The sequence below is a fragment of the Trachemys scripta genome, chromosome 1 (assembly GCF_013100865.1).
Source record: "Trachemys scripta elegans isolate TJP31775 chromosome 1, CAS_Tse_1.0, whole genome shotgun sequence".
In the NCBI taxonomy this organism is placed as follows: Eukaryota; Metazoa; Chordata; order Testudines; family Emydidae; genus Trachemys; species Trachemys scripta.
In genome coordinates, this window is record NC_048298.1 from 72,643,596 (window position 1) to 72,666,429 (window position 22,834).

General features: G+C 41.0%; 1 protein-coding gene across 1 annotated transcript in view; it reads left to right on the forward strand.

The window, feature by feature from the left end:
- The first annotated feature begins 1,769 nt into the window (after window positions 1-1,769).
- Window positions 1,770-22,834, forward strand: part of TMTC2 (transmembrane O-mannosyltransferase targeting cadherins 2) — a 356,119-nt gene continuing 335,054 nt past the window's right edge. Inside the window, exon 1 of the mRNA XM_034772257.1 lies at window positions 1,770-2,298. Within this exon, the coding sequence (XP_034628148.1) occupies window positions 2,216-2,298 (83 nt within the window). The 5' untranslated portion in view covers window positions 1,770-2,215. The remainder of the gene's footprint in view (window positions 2,299-22,834) is intronic.

Below are 22,834 nucleotides of genomic sequence, written 5' to 3' on the forward strand. Positions count from 1 at the left end.
TAAAAATTAGAGATCAACCTCAGCTAAATGTTGTCCCCAGGCTTGGTTGTTCCCAGGGTTTCCTTGCAGGACCTCCTCTCTTCCAGCCAGTAGTCCCCCCCCCCCACCGCCTCTTTGGGGAAAAATCCCAGCCATTCATATATCCTTCCTGGATAGAGTTGACAAGATGTTTCTGCTGCTATGACCCAGCAGTCATTACCTTGTCTTTTATGCAGGATTTGTTGGGATGGTTCACAGAGGAGCTGGGTCTGAACTCAATCATCTTGTTACAGAGATATACTATGTAGAGCTGACCAGGATTGTCTGGGCAGGTATATAAAATAGGTTCCCAGCTGATTTTTGGAGGCAAGGTTCTTTTTGACAGCTGAGCATGCAGGATCTAGGCCAGGGGTAGGCAACCTATGGCAAGCATGCCAAAGGTGGCAGGCGAGCTGATTTTTAGTGGCACTCTCACTGCCCGGGTCCTGGCCACCAGTCCGGGGGGCTCTGCATTTTAATTTAATTTTAAATGAAGCTTCTTAAACATTTTTAACACGTTGTTTACTTTATATACAACAATAGTTTAGTTATATATTATAGACTAATAGAAAGAGACCTTCTAAAAACGTTAAAATGTATTACTGGCACCCGAAACCTTAAATTAGAGTGAATATATGAAGACTCAGCACACCACTTCTGAAAGGTTGCTGACTCCTGATCCAGGTGCTGTACTCTGAGCGGCAGTCGGACCTCTAACCCCCGGCCGGTACCTCTCAGTAGTGGGTTCAATAAGGCCCCCTCAACGCTTTAATACTCTGTACAGCCCGCACCGGGGCCTCACGTCTGCAGTGACTGCTCCCGGTGATGCCGACACGCCTGCAGCGAAGCAGCAGGGATGTTTGTGACACAGCGGTAGGCTTCACAAGAGCACCTCAAGCACAGCCTCTGAGAGAGGTCTTAATGGACTTAATCCATCGGGAGGCTGGAGAGAACTGCGTAAAATAATGATAGAGGGGCAATAAAACTTGTTCAAAGCTCCCCAACGTATTGCATACGGTTGGATGTGCAGCTTCCCTCTCCTCGGGGACCGCATGATGTGCCACTTCATGGAAACCTTTCAGAAACACATTGAAACGGGGGATCGGTCGGTGTCAAACGGAGGCAACGTTAGCAAACCCTTTGCGGACCCGCACCCTTTTCATGTTGCCATCCCTCCCTGTCCCGTGAGCGATTGAAGAGCGTTTCCGTGCATGACTTGTTCCCACCGCCGGGTTCCCAACACACAGCTAATGTCTGATTTCCACTCCCGCCGCACCCCTCCACATGTGCGCGGAGCTTTCAGGCTTTCGTGCACGCAGCCTGCTAGGCGACTTTCTCTAGGGCCATCATTGTTTTGCAGTTTTAACGACGGGCAGAGCGTGCCGCTAAACGTTACCCACACACAGCGCAACCTCGATCACAGGCTCCTGTCCTGGGTGCATCCCAGAGACCCAAGTCAGGCCGGTGAAAGCTAAAGGAGCCTCCTTCTCTTCCCCCACAAACGGCCCAGGCTCGCTTCCTATTGTTGAATTTCCAGCTTATTTATACTGGGGGGGCGGAGGGGGGGAGTTGTTGCAAGCTGGTGCCAGCCGCGCCCTCGCTATCTCAGCGTCTCTCAGTGTGAAATTGAAGGTGAAAGAGGAGGGGGGCGGGGAGCGGCCAGGCAGGGGCGGGGAGGGGAGAGAGGCGGGGAAGGGGCGGGCCGGGGGAGGGTGGCACGCACGCGCGGTGGGAGCTCGGGGAGAGCCCCACGCGGGTGCTCCCAGAGCCTCGGCAGCGGCTCTCTCAGTTCAGCAGCGAGGGGGGCTTTGGCTGGAGCCAATGAAGAGTGACTGAGCTGCGCCCGGGTTTGGCGGCACAGGCACCCCGGGCGGCGGGCGGAGGAAGAGCAGCGGCTGCTCCGGTTCCCTCTCCCCGGCGCTCCCCGAGCTGCCATGGGTTAAGGGGAGAAGCGGAGAGCGAGGAGCGGGGAACAATAAACCTGCGGCTGCCGCCGGTGCGGAGCGCGGCTCCTGCTGCTGCCCGAGGGCGAGGAGGAGGATGCGGGGCGCGCCGAGCTGAGCCCGGAGCCGAGAAGTGGCCGGAGCCGGGCGGGGAGGAGGAAGAAGTGAGGGGAACGGGGGTAGATGCTTTTTGCCGCTGCCCCGGTGCCGGAGCAGCAGCGGCGGCGGCGGCAGGGGAAGGAGGCGGAGGAGAGATGATCGCAGAGTTGGTGAGCGGCGCCCTGGGGCTCGTCCTGTATCTCAACACCCTGGGGGCGGATTTCTGCTACGATGACAGGTAGGTGGTGCGGGGGGAGCCGTGCCGCCCGGCCGCACCGGGAGCCCCAGGAGAGCGCGGGGGGTCTGGGAACAACTTGGGCAGCAGCCCCCGCGGCTCCGCGCTGGCGGAGCCTCCTCTGCTCCAAGCGCCTTCCGCAGGCGCGAACACGGCTCCTGTCCGGGCTCCCTGGCGGGGCCAGAGCGGAGGGGACGCGCTCACCTGTTGATGGAAGGGTTAGGCAGATCCTTAGTCTGCGGCATCTTCAGAGTTAAATGCATCCCTCGCCACTTTTTGCCTAGCTAGCATTGTTGGTGCCTGCCATAGACCGGCCCTCTAATGCCCAAGCTGCCCCGCTGTCAGGACTCGTGTAGATCAAGTTTGTTTATTCTAAACAGGGAATTAAACAGCAAGAAGAGAGAACAGAAAAGCGGTGTGGGCGGGGGGCAAGGCGAGCTGCTGTGTGTCCTAACAAACTGCGACTTTCTCTGACACCCTCCCTCCCCGTTTGCAAGCGCTTAAGTTTTGGGGAACGGAAATCTCTGCTCGGTGGGCATTGAGTGCATGAACGTTGTGTGTGTATATATGTTACTGTTTGTGTTTGCATGTGTGTGTGTGTATATTTTACTTAGTATAACAAAAACCCATTAAACGATGTAACGTCTGGGCTGGGAAGGAAGATTCACCCCCGCCCCTCGGTCTCCGTAATAGATCTCTTCCCTCCAGTGATTCCTCTTGTTTCTGTGACAATCTGATTTCCTGAGCGTTTGACAGAGAGCGCGCACACACACACACACACCCCGCTGCTTTAACTTTGCACTGTACTTATTGCAAGTGCATACTGCGTGTGTGTGCAGTGCCCGCTGAAGATCTGATGAGCAGCGCTTCTAAACGCATTTAGTTTTCATTTTCATTGTGCAGCTTTAGTTTGTGTGTTCAACATTCCTTTATGCTAATTAGCAAAGATGAAGTCCCTGGGGCTTGAAGTTGTCTTTTGCATTCGGGTTAGTTTGGGCAGCTAATGAGACCTGAACTGTGTTGTCAAAGAAACTGCATCGATTGCTGGAAAATGTCATGGTTGTGCTGGTGTCTCTACCTATTTCTTTCCTAAATGTACTTGTGTTTAGAAACTGATGAAAAGCTCCATTAGCAATTAGGGAACATTCCAATTTGTGCCTTTTCCGGTGGCTTAATCTGATTACAATTAAAACAGATGCATAATTAAAATATATTAGGGAGAACAGCACGCCTGGCTAAACTTATTAACCATCCTGGGGTGTTTCATGCTCCATTGAAATTGAACCATCCAAAAAGTGAGCATAGATTTACTTTGACAGCTTTTCATCAGCCTCTCTCTGCTTTGGAAAGTGAATTAATCCTTTGGGTTAGGGTGAGTTGGTGATTGGGATTCGGCAGAGTGGCTTTATGTGGAAGCGATGCTGCTTGAATCCTCCTATCTAGTAGTAACTGGCCACCGCAGTATGTTGGAGTCCTAGCCAAACTTAAAAAGTGAATATATGTGTATATAACGTAAAGGTCAGTGATTCATGTTTCATATGCACATTGATCCGCAACAAACATTTCCAGCTGGAGTCTAAGGGTATTAACCTTTTGGAGCTTTCATTTAGGTAGGGTGTGTGAGGGGCAAGATTGAGAGGGGGAAATGACTAAGGCAGAGCTATTGCTAGATAACTTGTTCCAAACTTTCAGGCACATTAATGGGAAGGGAAAGGAAAGGATCAGTTATGGCTTTGATTAGTCAATTGCCTTGGGAAATAGTCTCTGTACTGGAGTCAATTAATTACTGAATTTGGAATTTTCTTGCATTCTCTTACAGAGTATAACAGTGCACCTGCCATAGTTAAGGTCTACCACAGTTTCCAGAATAAACCCCTTTTTTCGAGGGTTCCTACTATTATACTGAAACTGAATGCCAAGTTTCAATTGTGATCCAGCATTTTAGCCCTGGAACAGTTTACTTTACAGTTTGACTGTAAGCATTCAAAGTTTAATCCTTCAAGTCAATTACATGTATTAGAAGAAGGTATGTGTGGTAGTTAAAATATTCTAGTTTGTCAGCCCTCCAGTTTTATATAGTGCTTCTTGTTTGTTTTAAAATGCCTTTAAAAAAAACACAAAGAAGAAAAATCTTCTATTTTGAAATGTAAAGTCTGATTTAGCTCAACTGAAAATGGGGAATTTTTTTGACACACTGACACTATCTGAACCCATCCCGTTATACTTAAGAACTGTAGGAATTTTGTAATAGTGTATTTATGTGAACTTAAGTAGCATGTATTGCAAAACTGGGTTGTTTAAGGACGTGGTATAAATCTTTGCTTCTACTGGCCAGTCCAAATTAGCTAAGATTGCAATGTCATTTGAAATACTACTTAGCATTATTGATGTGGCGGTCAAGGTCTCTTGATCCTACCATAATTGTGCCTTAATACCATTAGAAAATATTAGTGATGTTTAATTGCAGGCCATCTCTGAAAGTATGGAAAAGATAATCACATGGTATCCTCTTAACATTAATCTCACACTGTTTAAATTAAATTCTAAAATACGGGTTTGTTTATGTCTTTAGCTTTTAAATAAATTAAACACTTCTAGTAGCTGTAACTAAAAAATAGCAATTCACTGGGGTGCACTGAACTCCAATTAATAACATTTCTGTACAATAGGTCATCTAATTAGCACATTTTCAACTACCACACTGAAAGGGTCAAGAAAAACGAATGTTGCAAGATACTAATAGCTTTTACTAGCTCATCAACATGTTTAAAAATGGGATTCTCAGACCTAAAATGTTCTTTTAACTGTAATCGCAGAATGGCACTGCCCTACAGGAGCCTTCTTGAAAAGTAATACTAGATAAGGAGGTCAGTGCTGGAACTGCAGGACACAGCACCCCATGTGGGAGATGGATCATGCTTCTAACGTTAAATGAATCAAGATTGTGCATTTAAGCTTGGAAACCATAATGTTTGTTTCAGGAGGGCATCATGTTACCATCACTTTTTCTATTTCCTTTTCCACTACTTTGAAATTATATCAGAATCTGTTCTTTATTTATATATATATATATATATATATATATATATATAATGATCAAGCTTACTATATAAAAGGTGTCTGTAATTGCTTTCTGTATTTTTTTTTAATGTAGGTTGGTTAAGATTAAGTGGCATCGTAAAAACTTCTTATAGCAAAATCAATTTCCCTATGGTAAAACTTAATATTTTAGAGGCTTCATGATACCATACTGAAAACTGTGCATGATGGGGATATAACAAACTTACCTAGTCTAAGCTTTATTGTTTTATATCAAAGGGCTCAATATTTCTATTTTTCTCCCCTCTCACCTCATTCATCTAGTTAAATTGAAATGGAATGAATTTAAAGTCTTTGGTTAAGAAATATAATAAGAAAATCTGTACATCCCTTCCTTTAATTATAAATCCATATAATTTATGTGAAGTGTACTTGAAAGCTATACTTGTCTGTGGAATATTAATAAGGAGAAGGAATACGTGTTGGTTTTCTTATGGTTCAGACTGGGTATTGAAAACTTTGAATGAAGTTTTAGTGGCAACTAAACCAAAGTTCAGTATAATGGAGGGAGTCCCACCGTTTTTCTCTTCTCCTCTAATCCCAGAAAATTCAAATGATGCATGCAGAATTTACAAAAGCAAGTTTCTTTTCCTCCTCTCTGCAGTAATTTTCCTAAAAGGTCTTGATGTTTCTATATTGCATGCTTGGATCATGTGGAAAGACTCCCTCTCTTCATCTAGAAAACAAGGTAAATATTTTTCCAATTATCTCCCTATTTGGACAGTTGATCATTGGGAGATAGGGAGAAAATTATACGAAAGAACAAGTTGAATAGGGAGTATAATACTTAAATGTTTGTGATATACCACATTCCTGGTTAACACAGGTTTAGCTGAGCAAAATCAGTTGGAACTGATACAGCTGTATTGGGGAAGGTAATTCCCATGACTGGGCTGTGTTGAAGATTTTCTTGCTGTTTGTTGTCGTGTGTTTAAATCCAATTTCTTTCCAGATTAAGGGGGCTAATTTCCAGTCATGTACATGAAATTCTCATTCACGGTAATGAGAATTGCACTTATGTACCAGTATGACAGGGAAGATGTCTGCTGCTGCAATTAGACTATCACACTTGCACAATTGCTTTTGGTTACCCCCTTGTGCTTGACTTTAAATTGCAGTTTTTGTTTATCTGGCTATTGGGTGCTTTGTTGTGATGGTGTAGTCCGTGGTGTAACTTGTGCTAGGTCACTGTCAGTGTACAACTAGGGTGTGCAAGATTTAGTGCTTCTGGTACCTAAGCACCAGAAGAGGAGGGATACCTTAGTGGTTTGAGCATTGACCTGCTAAACCCAGGGTTGTGAGTTCAATCCTTGAGGGGGCCATTTAGGGATATGGGGCAAAAATCTGTTGGATGACTTAATTGGGGATTGGTCCTGCTTTGAGCAGGGCGTTGGACTAGATGATCTCCTGAGGTCTCTTCCAATCCTGATATTCTATGATACCTGAGATCATACATAGCTACAGTGACCATCTGAAAAACAACTCCTCCATTGAAGTGTTTTTGCTCTTCTACCAAGTACTTGAAGAAAGGCTCATTTTAAGGATAGTATTAGATGACCTTTTTACCTTAAGTGATTAGGTAATCCTGTAGACCATTCATAAAACTGATGCATTTGAAAATACCTACAATTTTTTTTTAAATAGATGTCCTTTGCATAGACAGATGGAATTCCACTGTTCACCCTTACTTACAATAGTTATCATAGACAAATGTAGACTGCATACTATCCCCAAGTTTTACAATTTTGATTTATAAATCAAGAAGTTAAAGTGAATTACATGAGAAGAAATTCTTTGTAAGGTAGCCTTTTTATGAACTAATCACTTGGGGAAAACAGCAATTTATATGAATAATAGAAGGTATGTTTCCCACCTTTATTGCGTAGGAGGTTTATTCAATCAAATAAAATACAATAGATCAGATTTTTAGTTTATGCTATATTCTGTTTAGTAAGCACAAATTGAACTGCCATGCTGATGGGAAATGATTTCAAACAGCTCTCTTCCATAGTTTCTGCTTAATGCTTCAACCTGTGTCAAGTCTTAGTATACATTTAAGATATTTATTATCTGAAACTATTGCTCAATTTAAAATTTAAGCTGAATCCATACACTATTGCACTGTACCTCTGTTGGGCCTGCCACATGAGATTTAATCTAGCAAGTGACCCAAATACATGCAGTGGAAGAACAAGTATAAGTACACTAGGGAAAACTGCTTGCCATCTGTCTCTTAGTTGATCTTTATGTATATTTAATTATTAATTTACATTTATGATTTTTAGAGTCCTTTGTCTTGTCATCTACACTTAATTTTTCAGTTCTAATGCACTGTCCTGGAAACACTGAGGTTCCTGCTGTTATAATTGTCAAATGGGTGCAACCTGTCAGATTCCAACAGTGGGATTAAGACGGGGAATTCGTGTAGTTTATCTTCCTAACCCCTTCTTTTCTCCCTCCTGCTCAGCATTCTAAATGTGCTTATTTAAAATGGCCATGATGATAGCAGTTATTTGAAGCTGTGGCCTTTAACACATTGATAGAGGAGAATGTACTCCAGAACAGATGCCTGCATAATCTCAGCTAAGGAGACTAACCATTTTCAAGTGGTATAATTAAAAGCAACCAAGCAAACAAAATACCTGGTCATGAAGCTTGATGAATCTATTGCATTGATATTTCTCATATTATTCCATTTTCCAGTGCTAACACACAGTGGGTGCCATTGTAATATTTTTTGTTTGTTTTTGTTTTAAAGCATTATGCATTGAATGAGTCAGTCAGCTTTTGTTGCTTAATTAATCTAGATATTCTTCATCCAGAAGAATGACATTTGTGACTCTTTAGTAGGAATGCCATGGTATAGATTCAGAAAGTTGATTGCTGTTTGGAATTTCTATACATCACAAATAAGAGGCAGACTTTCAGGTTCTTAATGAACATACAGCAGTCACGTAAAGCATGAATCCTGTCCCCCTCTAGTATCTAGTCCACAGTGGATAACTGTTTGTTTCTAGATTTGATAAGACTCTCTGTATTGGAGTCATTGGCTAGTTACCTGGATCACTTGATTATTACCTGTTCTGTTCATTCCTTCTGAAGCACCTGGGATTGGCCACTGTCGGAAGGCAGGATACTGAGCTAGATGGACTGACCCATTCTTATGTTCTTACCTCATCTTCGGGAAGCTCATCCCACTCATGATAGAGTTCCAAATTCAAGTGTTTTATGGAATATTAACATCATATTAACTTGCCAGAGTGGAAGACATTCATAAGGCTCAGAAATCCCCTCTATTTCTCGAACATCTGCTTTATCTGTAAGAAAGGAGTGCTAATTTAGAACTACCTGTGGCACTTCTCCTTCCCCACCTTTCTCTTTTATTCCTCTTCTAACTTTGAGGTCTCTGAGGTTGCTTTTGGAGCAAGATTTGTTACGGATTCATGGAATTATGCCTCTAGCTTACATGTGCTTGCTGCTGAAGCTCTAGGTTCAGTGCGCTTGATAACTTGTGGTAGAGATTGTTACAAACATACAGTCAAACTTCAAGTAGCAAGTAAAATAATTTTGAACATGGAGGAAGTTCTTTCACTTGTTTAACTGGTGCAACATTTGCTTAAAGCATGCTGACACCCATTAAAACTAAATCCCTTCTTTGGTAGCATGGTCAATGAGCTTGTTAGCTTTGCATTTCCCCATTATATGTGTTTTACAGATTTATCTGAATTTTTATCCCTTAAAAAATAAAAAGTATCTATCTACCTACCTACACTTTGAGTTTTCCCCCAGTTTTGTTGACCTAGAATACCTGTATCTTTATGTGGAGTCTCAAATTTTATATTGGTCAGGACATCCTGGCCTCTAGCATGCTGAAATGGTTTTGGAATGCTTCTTGATTGTTGATCTCTATTGCTGGCCTTTGAGGTTTGACAACCTTTTGAACTGCTTGTGCTCTCTTGACTTGCATCATGAATGGTCACATGTATTCTGCTTATCTGCCTTCAAAGATCTGAGCATATTCTGCAGGTGAGTTGTTTATGTCAACAAGACACCATGCAGTGCTGCAAGGTTTCAGTCCGCCTCTAGAAGTTCAGATTCTCACGTCACATTTGTTTGGACCTTCATGGTCCTTTAAGGTTAAAGAAAGGAGTTCATATTTTCAGTTTTTCATGAATGGATAAGGTGATATCTCTACAGGTTGCAGCATGTTTAACTAAAAATGGTTGAGCTGACAAATGGTATCACTGTGCCTTCTGTTGGTGCTTCAGCACATTTGATGTAGTGATTGTTACTCCTATCTGATCTGATGAACATGTAGCTTATTAGGAAAAAACAACACTGAGGACTATAGGGATGGCAAAGGATAGGAACAAGCAGACCTAAGTCTGGTTCATATGAAGGATCTCAATATTCTATTACTGCTTTTTGTTTTAAACACCGAGCAAATCTATACTTAAAATCCAACAAAACTGTTGGGTACTCCTGTTCCTTAACTGTGACCACTACTCACTGTATCCGGTATTCACTGCATTCCAGGGTCTCGTGTTACTTTCCAGTGCAGAGAGAAGGAAAAGTAGTGAGGAAATCCTGAATTCTAATCCTGGCTCTGACATCTTCCTGTGGCCCTGTGCAAATTACTTAATCTTTCTATCTTCATTTTTCCATCTGTAACCTGGGGCTAATTGGCAGGAGGATAAATCACCATGTAAATGATGAGTATTATCTCTTAGTGCTCACTCACCTCCTTTATGGTCATCACCTTATGTTGTATTCTCAGTTCTTGCCATTTGTTTATTGTGTTTTCTGGCATCGAAACTATTTATTTTGACTGAGCTCTATATTTTCAGTTTATTTGCTCTTCAGTGGCTTTACCACAAATGGCTCATATTCATGCTTTAACACCCTTACAAAATCAGTGTAATATTTAAGAGTGTGCGTATGTGTGTATAGTGTAAAATATGAGTACAATAAAATATAGGTGTTTTCCTTGCTGCCCACCTTTAACTTTTTCTCCCTAATACCTCAAACAGGAGACCTTGTGTTTTGGCGTCTGCCATTCCAGCAGAGAACTGGATGAACCTCCCTTTGAAACCAGTCAATGTGGCTCCTTAATTCATCTGTAAGGGTCATTGTTGAGTGACTCAAAGCACTTCCTCCTCCCCAGGAGCTAAGACTATTGCCTCAGGAATGCTTTCAGTCCCAGCTGGTCCAGGAAGCCTGAGACTGACAGGTAATTGAAGCAGGATTTTCCGCATGGCAGTACAAAGCATTGCCACTACACAACTGGTCTGGTCTGTGGGATCCCCTTTTTATTTATAGACCTGTCTAATAGACAAAAAGAAGCTTGAGCTTTTGACCCACAGCTCAAGAGAGAGGAGACAATCTTGCCTTCGGCACTACAGGTTTATGAAAGTCCTTTGCTTTCTGAATTTAACAATGTACATCTTGGCAGTTGTGGTCAGAAGAATCTTATGTGGTTTTAACTTTTAAGTACTCTCACTTCAGTTAGCTAGTACAGTACTAACTTGGTAAGAGAGCAACAAAAGCACTGCAAACAAGAAGGCCATTGTTATAAATTATGTACCCGTGTCTCTGAGATGTCATCTTCACATAGTAGCTAACTTAAGTGCTTACTTCCATGCAGAAGCATTGTTCATTTGTCACTCTCTGAAATAGCACGTAGGCTCTTCCCAATAACTTTCTAAGAATGATACTGATTTAGTTTGGCATCAAAAAGTCAGAGTTCATTGTTTGGGATTCCATATATGGGCAGCAAAAAGCGCTAAAAAATGCTTCTTTTTCTGAATTCATCTACTAAGACTACATATTAAATGGTTTTTAAGATGGAGGAATGATTTGATGGGAGAGTGAGGGAGAAAAAACAGTTGTAATCAGCAAAATCTTATCTTTTTTAAAAGGTAGGGTTTGTTTACACTGCAGATGCTACAGTGTCGCAGCCATAGTGTTGTAATGTAGACACTACAGTGATGGAATGGTTTTTTCCATCCACCCCATTAATCCACTCTCTCGAGAGGTGGTAGCTAGTTTGACGGAAGAATTCCATTGACCTAGGGTGTCTATACTGGGGTTTAAGTCCCTTTAATTACATCTCTGGGAGATAACAGGTTTGGCATAAGTTTTAAGTGTGGACCAGGCCTTAGTGTTTGCAACAAGAAAATAAGTAGGGTGACACATGAAAGTAAACCAGGAACTTCCCTTCACATAGGATTCAACCAACCTTGTAGCCTATAGGTATTTGCTAGGTAAGGCATAGGTATAAGTTAAGGCTGTAACACAATGAGCCTATAAGTGTGAAGGTTTGTAAGACAATAACTTAGCTAAACTAAACCAGGACTAAAGCCCCCCAAAGCCTTCAGGTAAACAGCTAGCCAGGAGGAACCCTAGATCATAAGATATCATGAGATTAAATGTGGTAATAAACAAGTAAGATTAAACTGCTAACAAGTAACCAGAAGATGCCAGTTGTTATCAGCTTTAGATATTTTAAGGTAGGAACATCAGCAGATGAGTGATGGCAAGAATGATTGGTAACTAATTGACGTATATGCTAATAAACTTGAGGTAAAAGGTCTAGTAACCTATGGGAGACAAGCACCCCAACATTAATAGGGTGAGGAAATACAGATAAAGAAAAGGAGCAGAACCCCCTACTTAATATACATTAAGCATAGTGGATGTCAGTGTTTCAAAAACATTCCCCTCTATCTGTCTCTCAAATAAACATTTGGCCTGATCTAGATCTCATTAGTCAATGGAATGATTCACATTGACTCTCTCTAATGGAGTCCGGATCAGGTCCATAGTTCTTCCTCCAACTATCTGTGCAAAGGGGATAACAGAGTTGAAGTTGTTTACTGGGAGCTAGGTAATACTTCCTCTGTACCTGTCACCGACTAATGTCCTAAACATTTTAAAACTCTGCTCTGATCTCATCTCTTACTTTAGAACCATTACATTGTGATGGTGCTGGTTTCCTTTTCCTATCACTAACTTCCAGCATAGTGTTGACTTCAGTTACTGTAGCCATTTTCGGTGTGATTCTGCCAAAGTGTACTTTGTTGTATTTATTATATTGTGTTCTTAGACTGCCCCCAACCCTAGGGTCTCTGTTCAAATTATTATGCTGCGATCAAACACCTGACTTGTTTTGTAGTCAAGTTCATCATAATTTTCATGCATGTATGTGTATTTCTGACAAATTAAATGTCTTATCTGCAGGCATGGATTTGTTATATTGTTATGAGACAAAACACACATGACCTGGAATGGGGAGGTAGAGGTTCGGACCTAAAACCTGGACCAATATTTTCAAAACCGTCTAGTGATTTTTGGGTGCCCAACTTGACAACTTAAGGAGGTTATTTTTTTTTTCTCCAGAAACTTGCATCCTCTGAAAGTCAAGCAGATAAAATCACCAGCTACTTTTGAAAATCTTTGCCTTGCTCTTTTGGAGTATGTCTACACAGCAAAGAAAAACCTGCTGCTGGCTTGTGCCAGCTGACTCTGGCTATAGGCTGGTTCATTGCTGTGTAGATTTCTGAGCTGGAGCCTGGGCTCTGGACTCTGGGACCCTCCTACCCCCAGAGTTCTAGAGCCTGAGTCCGGAAGTCTATGCTGCAATGAAACAGCTGGCAGCCAGAGCTCCTTGAGTTCGGGGTTTTCCTTGCTGTGTAGACGTACTCCATGTTCTACCATAGGACTCCAACGGTATTTCCATTTTGTTTTTGTCTTATGAGTGCTATCACTTAACTGATGGCAATAGAAGATCCTATACGCTGCCTGTGGACTGGCCCCTCGAGGGTGATACCACTGACTCAAACACAACAAACTAGCACACTAAATAGTACGGTACTGCACAAACACTTGAGGAAAACTGCTTCGTAAAATGCACTCCACATATGCCTTCAGTCTGATCTGCCCCATATCAACTCCCCTTCTGTCCTGTGCATACTTGAAGCCTTTTGATGGTATCATAAAACCAAATTGGGCACATGGCATTATACAATGTAACAACACTCAAGGGCTGCAACAAGTTAAATTTGTGACTAATTGGCCCGTCTATTGCAATGGACCTGTCAAATGAATATGTACTTTAAAAGTGTGATTCTACTCTGAAATTGTAGTAAAAATGGCTTAGTGACGTTATAATTGTTTCTCAATGCATTTGTATTGGGTTGTCTCATTGACAATTAAAATTGTTTTCCTAACTGCTGTTCATGCAGTGCTGGAGCAGTGCCACTGTCGTGCTTGTAGTGTAGACATACCCTAACAGATTAAACCTCTTAAGACCGCTGAAGTTTTAGTCTCACAGATGGAGACACTTGGTGAAAACCTGGTGCCAGTTGAAGTCAGTGGGAATTTTGCTATTGATTTGGTAGGGCCAGGATTTCACCAGTAGCTGTGTGGCCTTGGGCAAGTCCCTGAAAGCAGTGACAGAGCCAGGACTGGATTTCTGGTTCCTAGTCCTGTGCTTGGTTCACCGCTCTGTGCTGCCTCTCAAACACCCCCTCTTCCCTCCCCAAAACTCCACCCCATCTGAAAATTTATTTTCACATACATGATCTGACTTCTAAGATTTGGTCTAGTCTGGAAAATCTTCTATTAACAATCTAAGATCCTTGTCATAGATAAATTTCATAAACATTTAGGCCCCGATCCTGCCATATGGTGTGAGCAATTGGATTCCTATGGGGTCTGACTGTGGATCTAATTGCAGGATCAGGGCCTTAATATGTAAATGAATAATAATACTAATTAATAATTACAGGTGAGTCTTGGTAACATCAGTCTTAAATTAAGTCTCAGCATTTATATACTTGTACAAGAGGAAATTTTTAAAGGTGATATTTTTTTGGGAAGGAGGTGTTTGTTTTACAAGTTAACTTCAGTTGCGGTAGGAATTGTGGAAAGTGTTTTTCATTTAAGCAATTAACTATTCTTTAACTAAACTTGCTGATCAATTACAGTGTTTAAATTAAAAACAACAACCTCCCCTGTAAATAAACATTAATTCAGATCAAAGACAATTTTTTCCCCAGTAGCTAAATAAATAAATAAACAAACAAAAAATCATCTAAACACTGTTTGGCTGCATGTGATGAAATTTGCAAAAAGAACGAGTGCTAAGCCGAGTGCTGAAAAAATTTAATCAGGCAAAATGGTATTTTTATGTGTAGTAGTTAGTTTTTCATAAAAGTTCCATTTATTTATAGCTTATTTGTAACACCGATGAACCTGAATGTATTTTATATGCTTTATATGAAAAGGCATAGTTGTATGGGATACCTCACATCACTGTAAATTATTCCTCCTGTATATCAAAATAATTCAGAACACTAACCCCCCCCCAACCTCGCCATTTTTTTAAATTAAAGTGAAATCTTCACTTTGAGAATATTTTATGAAGATGTTAACTTTTTAGGAGTAAGGTTAAAATAAGGCAAAAGTCCAAAGAGAATAAGCTATGATTTTCTTTCATACTCACCCTTGGCTTAAAAAACAAAAAAGAAAATTATTCCAGAGAGGCAGGTTGGTTGAGTGGATAAAGCAATGGGCTGGGGCTCGACATACTATATCTGGCTCTGCCACTGACTGACTGGGTGACCTTGGACAAATGACTGCATCTCTTGGCTTCTTGGCTTTGTCTGTCTTGTCTTTTTTGACTGTGAACTCCTTGAGGTAGGGATTATTTTAGGCTCTGCACCTTCTTGTAGATTCCTACATGTGCAAACATATTGTTGTCAGCTGTGTTCAACTCTTAATATCCATTATTTTAGCTTGAGTTGAACCGGTAGGTTTGCAGACATTCTAGCATTGCATGGTTGTCTTAAGATAGCAGCAAATAGCTGGAGCTTCATACCGCACAAATAGAGTTAAAAAACAATTAAAAAAGGTTTCAATGTATGAAGGCAACAAGCTGCTTTCTGTCTTCTAGAAATTAAAGGGACAGCTGCAGGGCTCTTGCTAAAATGAAGAAAATAACCTTCAATTTAGACATACTAATAAAAAAGTAGACATCCCTGGCCAAAAACAATCAATTGGCTGAGGTATGATGTATTTGTAAAAGCAACTATGCAGGAAGCCCTTCACCTTTAGGGGACTGGCTGCTCCTTCCTTTATCTTCTCTAAATATTTCAGTCACATTCTTTATATAAGATCCTTTCCAAGTATGCTCTTCTGACTGCAGCTGGTTCTTCCAGCATTCCTGGACAGGATTCTGTATAAAAAGAGAATAGTATCCCAAACAGACAAACATCTCTTGGTTGCTTTGTCTGTGCCTAATCCACTAGCCTCTGGTGCTGCCCAGGCAAGTTGCTTTATCTTCTTTGCCTGTTTTCCGCATTTGTAAAATGAGGATAACCCCAACCCTATAGTGCTCTTGTCCAGGGTACGCTATTTACTGGCATTCTGACTGGTTGACTTGGAAATGGGTTCAGTTTAGTGTGTGGGTGCTGGTGGCCTGTGAGCAGTGCTTAATTTGTGCCAGGCTTCCCAGGGATGAGCCTTGGCACCTCTAGGGTTGGTGGTTCATTGCCCCAGCACCTCTGGGCTCCTGGCCAGCAGCTGACACTCTCTGGCTGCCCAGATGGCGCTTAATTTGTGCCAGGGCTCAGCCCCCGTACCTCTTTCATTATAAATTAAGCAATGTCTGTGACGTACAGGAGGTCAGACTAGATGATCTGCTGGCCCCTTCTGGCCTTAATCTCTGACTCTAAATGTGTAAGAAAGTCAGTTCATTGCTCAAGAAATGTGAATGCGTTGAGGGTCTTAACACTGCAATAGCTCTGTAAGTGTACCCACCGAATTACCTTTTAGGGAGAAAACTTGTGTAAAGAGAATCGGTGAGTAGTACAGATCTGCACATAGCACTGTGAGCTTGATATAAATACCTTGAAAGATTGTGCTGCAATAGCTTCAAGCACGGTACTGCCCTGCACATGTACAGTTTCCAAAAATTTTACACTACATATGATATTTAAAACTACTAAATGGACTCTACACTTGTTCCGTAACATCTCATGGAGACTAAACTTTGTAGATATTGGTGAGGATTATTGTACTGTAGTTTATTATAGATAAAATAGATTAAGAAATTCTAGTTTGTAGTACTTCTTATACTGTATTAACGGGCAAATTTATAATTGCATAAGTGAGCTAGCATATCTATTACAGTACAAGTGTAAAGGGCGAACTTTGAAATCTAAGGGATTGAGGGAGCCCAACACTTCTCAGGATTAGTTTCTATATGAGTGAAATGGCTCAAAAGTATGCAAGTAAAAATGTTATACTTACAGGTAAATACATAGGAACTGAAGGATATAAAATGTCTTGCTTATATTGATATGTTGCCAAACTCATAATATATTGGAATTTTCAGACATAACTGGGATTAAGATCAGCTTGTTGAGTGATTAATTTTCTCCAGCTCTAACGTAACCCGAAGAATGCCTCTTACGAGTATAACTTACATTATACCTTCTCAGTGCGGGGAGGAGGCATAAGGACATCTGTTCACTAAGTAGCAGAGTGGGAGTGAAGATTGAGAATTTCTGTTAAAGAAGTTTTCTGAGAGCACTCTTCTAATCCTAAAGATGGTATGCAAAGTAAACTAGGGGAAAATGGTAATGCGTGGAGTAAGGTACTATGTGGCTTCAGTACAAATGGCAGACTTGGACTTTAAATTTGATCATATTGTATTGTGTGGTCAGGAGAAAGAGGTGCTTGGGTGGGGTGGGGGGAACCTCATTCATCTGTTTTCACTAGGTTTATTGTTGACTTTACCTGCTACCTCCTGACTTCTCATGGACTAAGATCCCACACAGAATGGCTAAGGGTGGCAGAAATGGTCTCATAAGGCAGCAAATGTTGCCAGATAAGAGGCAACGGAATATTAAATTGTTTATAGTGCAAAAAGATACTGAAATCTCACCAGTTATGCAGAATTTTTTATCAGGGGTAGAAGACACAAGTTTGGAGGGTAAGCTCATCAGGACAGAGACCATGTCCAATACTATGCTTGTACATTGCCTGGCACAAAGGAATCCTGGTCCTGTCTGGGCTGTTTCCAGTGATATAAATCTTTGATTACCGTAATAATCATGGATGCTCTTTTTCTACTTAACCCTACTTCCAATGCACCAGCTACATCAACCAGTACAGTGATTGGGGATTGGGAGGGAGGGCTAGTGAGAGGGATGTATGACAAAGGGGGGAAGCTTACAAAAGAGTGATTAAGTTTAATGTGAAATTGAACTGACTATATTTTGTATGCCCTTAGAAATCTGTAAGCAGTACAGCGTTCTGTTAAACTGAGTAGTTGTCTGTATCCTACTAGCCTTAATTTATTTAGTTATTGCTCCAAAATTCAGGCAATGTGTCAGAATCCAGCTCTTCAGATGAAAAAGCACTTTCAAAGCGTTTACATACAGTCTGTTGGGTGATGACGCTAACTGATAAAAGCAAAGTGGCTGATTGATTGGTCTAATGACATCATTTTGAAGTCTGAAAATAGTTTTGAAACGGTGCAAAAAAATCCAACCCATGAACCTTCGACTCAGCCAACAAAATGAGCTATGTTAGCCTCTGATAGGGATGCTACAGTAGCTATCATGTAACGGGTACTGTGGTGTCTAGAAGTTTCTCACTTTTCTCCTCACCCCTTCCCAGAATTCTTGTTGTGTCTATGCACACCTGATGTTGGACACAGTTCTGTCTTAATCCTATTCCCAAAAACCTGGTCATCTCTGATTTAATTAAAAGTTCAAACTCTCATTGCCATTGATAATGCATCAATGACAATGATAGCTATTCTACCACAACTACTTTGCTGTTGATTTTTCTGGCAGAAAGGATCTAAATTTCATAACTGCTAAATGTGGGAAATCAAATACTCTCACTTGTGCTATGCATTCTCTGAAGGACTTAAAATGAGTCAGCTGGTGCAGAGGCAGCATTTCAGCTATTGTATCAATAAGTGACTAAGCCTTCCTTTAATTCAGTTTAATTTAGAATTAATTGGACCTTGCTACTGTTGTAATTAAAGAAAAACATACTTGAAGTGAACTGCACTGTACAGGTTAGTAAGTGGCCTAATGTATAAGCAGAGGCACTGTGTGTTCTCAAATAGGGAATATCTTAACTTTAGGTTATTGAAGTGTTGGATTCTAAATCTATGTTGGGGAGGATGATGGCTCACCTCGTAGCTTCCAAGAAGTGGTTTCCAAGGAAGATGTAGTAAGCTTTGCTAGTGGCCATCTCATTAGACACTGATGTCATTTGGGTCAAGATTTAAGGAAACTGTTCTGTAATTGCTGAGTGAGAGTCTGGAAAGAGAGAACATGGCAGCCTAGGCCTTGGCACCATAAGCAGTTGGGCATACATCCAACTTCTCTCACGTTAGTACTCCCACTGGGTGAAATTCTGGTCCCACTGAAGTCAACGACAGTAATCGTACTGACTTAAATAAGGGCACGATTTCACCAACTGCATTAGGTGGGACTGTTTTGTGCTTAAAGTTAGGCACATTGCTAATTGTTTGCAAGACTGAGGCCCTGCAAGGAAACAAGAATAAGACTCATTCTGAAGTCTGACCTGAGTTGCTATTGCATGACTGATAGCCAAGGTGAGGAAACTGATGAATCTTTTGGCCATAAGCAAATACAATACAGTATGTTAAACATAAATAACTACAATTCGTAAAATGTTTGGCTCGTCCTAAATAATGAAGTAGGGAAAATGTTTGTAGCCTGTGCTTGTTCTTGTAATATATTTTTTTAATTATTTTTGGCATAAAGGCACACTAGGAATTAGTATTAATATTGTCATCTTTCATTATTCAAAAGAAGTCAGTAATGCGATTCTTCTTTAAAAAACCTCCAAAAACAAACCTCCAAAAACCTAAACAGAAGCCGCAGGCTAAAAAATAGTGTCTACTTCTGAATCCTTAGTATAATAAACTAACAAGTTTCCTGCTGCACTTTAAAGTAAAAAACCCTGGGGCATATCCTCAACTTGTATAAATTGTCACTGGCACATAAAATTTAGTAAAAATGAATGCAATATACTGAGCTGTTTGACAGATTGATCTATTAAAACATATATATGTGGCACATGTACAGCTAGCTTTGCAGAGTCCAGTTTCGTGTTTCTTGGCTAGAAATATCACTTGAACTAATGCCCTCTTAATCTCATGAGATTTAGATAAACACAATTCCCCACATTTTTAAGGAATCTTATTAAATATAAATGAATACTGTAACCAAGCAGTTAGCACAAAGTCCTCCTGCAAGCTAACAATCCTTTGTGTGACTATGCAAACTGCTACACAATACTGCATGTGCAAACAATGTTATCAATTGACATTTATGACACTCGGTAAAAATGTTGGAATGTATAAGAGCTGCAGTTGTAGCCTGGTCTCTTGTAAGATGAACTTTCATAAAGTGGCAAACATTGAGAGCTTGTTAAGAAAATAATGGCTGCTGGAGTTTACTTTCAAATGACTTTACTTTGGGATACATTTTAAGGCTCTATCCTGCTCTGTCCTGAGGAAAACAGTTTTAAAGGTTGGTATCTCCTCCAGTTTGCCAGATTACATGGATATTCTTTGATGCATCCTGCCTCTCTCCTTAGAGCTTCACTATGCCAGTTAAGTTGTGTGGACTTGAAATCCCTGGTTTACAAGACCAGTGCTCTAACCCCTGAGCTACGGAGACAGGTTCCAGGTGCCCTCAGGAAGAGGTGGAGGTTGGTTCTGGCTGACGAACGAGTGATTGATGAATGAGCGATGAGACTACAGGCCCAGCCAGAAACTGCTACCCATACCCAGTGAGATTTTAAGACTGTCTCCTTTCCAAAGGTGGTGTCAGCCTCTGCCCTCATTTCTTGTAGGGATGACATGGGGAAGACACGTGAACTTCTTCAGTCTCCTTCAGACTGTTTAACCACATTGGTGTGGGAGTGGAGCATGGACAGGGATAAGCTAGAGTTGCAGAACTTGGGGAATTAATTGACAATATGAGCTCCTGCGCTGCTCAGCAAATCTTGTGCTCAGGTTTTCCTTCCCTGGGACAGTATATCTCTTAACGTCTCATTCAACATTTGCTGCTGCTGCAGTTTGTGTGTGTGGCACTTCATCCTACCTAGAATACTGGAGATAAATCCATCCCTGATAAAATTCCATTGACTTCAGTTGATTTGCATCCACTATACATTGTTACATGACCTCAGAGTCTCCTTTATTGGTGGGTTTGAACAGCCATGCAGAGTCCTTGGAATAATACTGGCATGAGTTCAGCTTGCCAACGGAACATCTATTTATTACCGAAAGAGGATGCAGGAGTAGGTTCTCCTGCTGCTGGTGGTTCAAATAGCTTACACCTCCGCAAAGTAGGAAGCAAACACTCTTCTGCTTCATCTCAGGGTTACTTCATGAGACGGGGATATTTTGGGTCTGCCACACCCTCTAGGGGCTGTCTGTGGGTGTGTTACACTCACAGTCCCAGCCAGCATAGTAACTCAATTACAATATATGCATGCTTATTTGAAGCTGAAGAAGGAAATAATTTACAAATTCAATGAAACAATAACTGCAGAGGCAGTTACCTCAAGATTTGAACTTTACTGTAGGTTGTTACAATGCAATGTTGCTAAACACAGCTGGAGGTCAAGGTAGCGCTCTGATGGAACAATTCAATTGATGTTTCATGTAATGGTAGAGTATTTCAAGGACAATAATAATCTATTTTATGTGAAGATGAAAGCATGTGCTTTGACCATGCAGGAAAGGCTAATGGATTTTTTTAGTAGTATCTTCTCATAGCTCACTTTAGTGTCATAGTTGGAATGCTGTTGCCATACCAGCTAAGGTAGCTATTATTAAGGAGAGTCCAATCCAACTTTTAAGAAATAGTCCCTGTGCTAGGCCTTGTCACAAGTCAATAATTTAAAAAATAAGCTATTTCTTTTGCATTGGCATTTTAAGCAAAGACTATATTCCTTCATATTTATTACCTTACTTCTGTTATGGTGACAGTCAGAGCCCCATTTAGGATCCAAGCCCAGGTGTCCTAAAGATTATACAAACACTTTATTAGTCCCTGCCCAAAATTGCTTGTAAATGCAGAATCATGAACTTCAAATGCTTATGCACATATTTAACTTTACATTTGTAAATAGTTCTGTTGATGTCAATGAGATTACTCACATGTGTAAAGTTGGGCAAGTGTGCATTTGCAGAATCATGGCCTTTTTTGGGGTAGGGGAAAAGAGTATGAAAAGTTAGTGAAAGACTGTACTTGTTTTTCATTTCATTTCATTCTATTATTCTATCTATTACTGACAGAGTAATAGAAATCTAGAACTGGGATGTTGGCTTGGGGAAAACATTATTTTGATGGAAAACATCACATGTACTAGAACTACTCCATTAGAACGGCATGGTTAGGTGTCTTAACATTGGAAGAAATTGGAATGTAAACCCTAATTAGGAGAGCAACAACTAAAATGTAATTAAAACATGCAACTCTGCCTAATTCAGAATAGTATCTAATTACGGTAATGTTTAAAAGAGCAGTAAGTAACAAAGCATTTAAAGTGTATCTGAATCTCCACCTTTCAATTTTCTTTCAGTAATTCAGAAAGCCTTGGGAAGAATCTATTTTATATTTCATTAAAGTACTTGCCTTTCGGGAAGCTGAGGAGTGGATATTTTCATTCTCAGGGCTGTGCCTTTTACTTTTCTAGGTATAAAGAAGACATGAAATGTGCTGGTTAAAATTTCCTATTGCTTGTCTTTACCTTATAATGATCAGGAATGTCAAACTTAGGACTTGTACACACTAGCGTTTACTTCAGTATAACTTCAGGGGTGTGAAAAAGCAACCCCCTTGAGAGACATAAGTTACATCGGCCTAGGCACCAGTGTGGACAGTGCTACGTCAGCAGGAGAAGCTCTCCCGCTGACATAGCTACTGCCTTTTAGGGAGGTGGAGGAATTATGCCATCGGCATAGGGCATCTGCGCTGGCAGCACTACAGCGGCGCAGCTACATTGGTATAGCTGTGCCGCTGTAGTGATTCTAGTGTAAACTAAATTCCCTGGAATTGCTCGAGGAGCCTTTCAAAGTCGGAAGGGTGTTTACTGTGAGTTCTGGCACCATAATCGAAGGGATGGGGATGTTTGCACCTTTTATTAAAGACCTCACTATCCATAGAGGTTAAATAGGCTTTTCTTCCTTTAAAAGAGTTCTAAACAGTTTGACTAACAATTGCTTCCCCTTCTCAGTCACTCAGCTTTGCCTATAGACTCTTCACTGTAGTCATTTCACTATTTCTTTAGTCTTAACCTTTTAGTGCCAGCAAGATTGAATTCTTAATGTAAAAAGAAAGCAGAAAATAACTCTATAGCAGACAAAAACAAA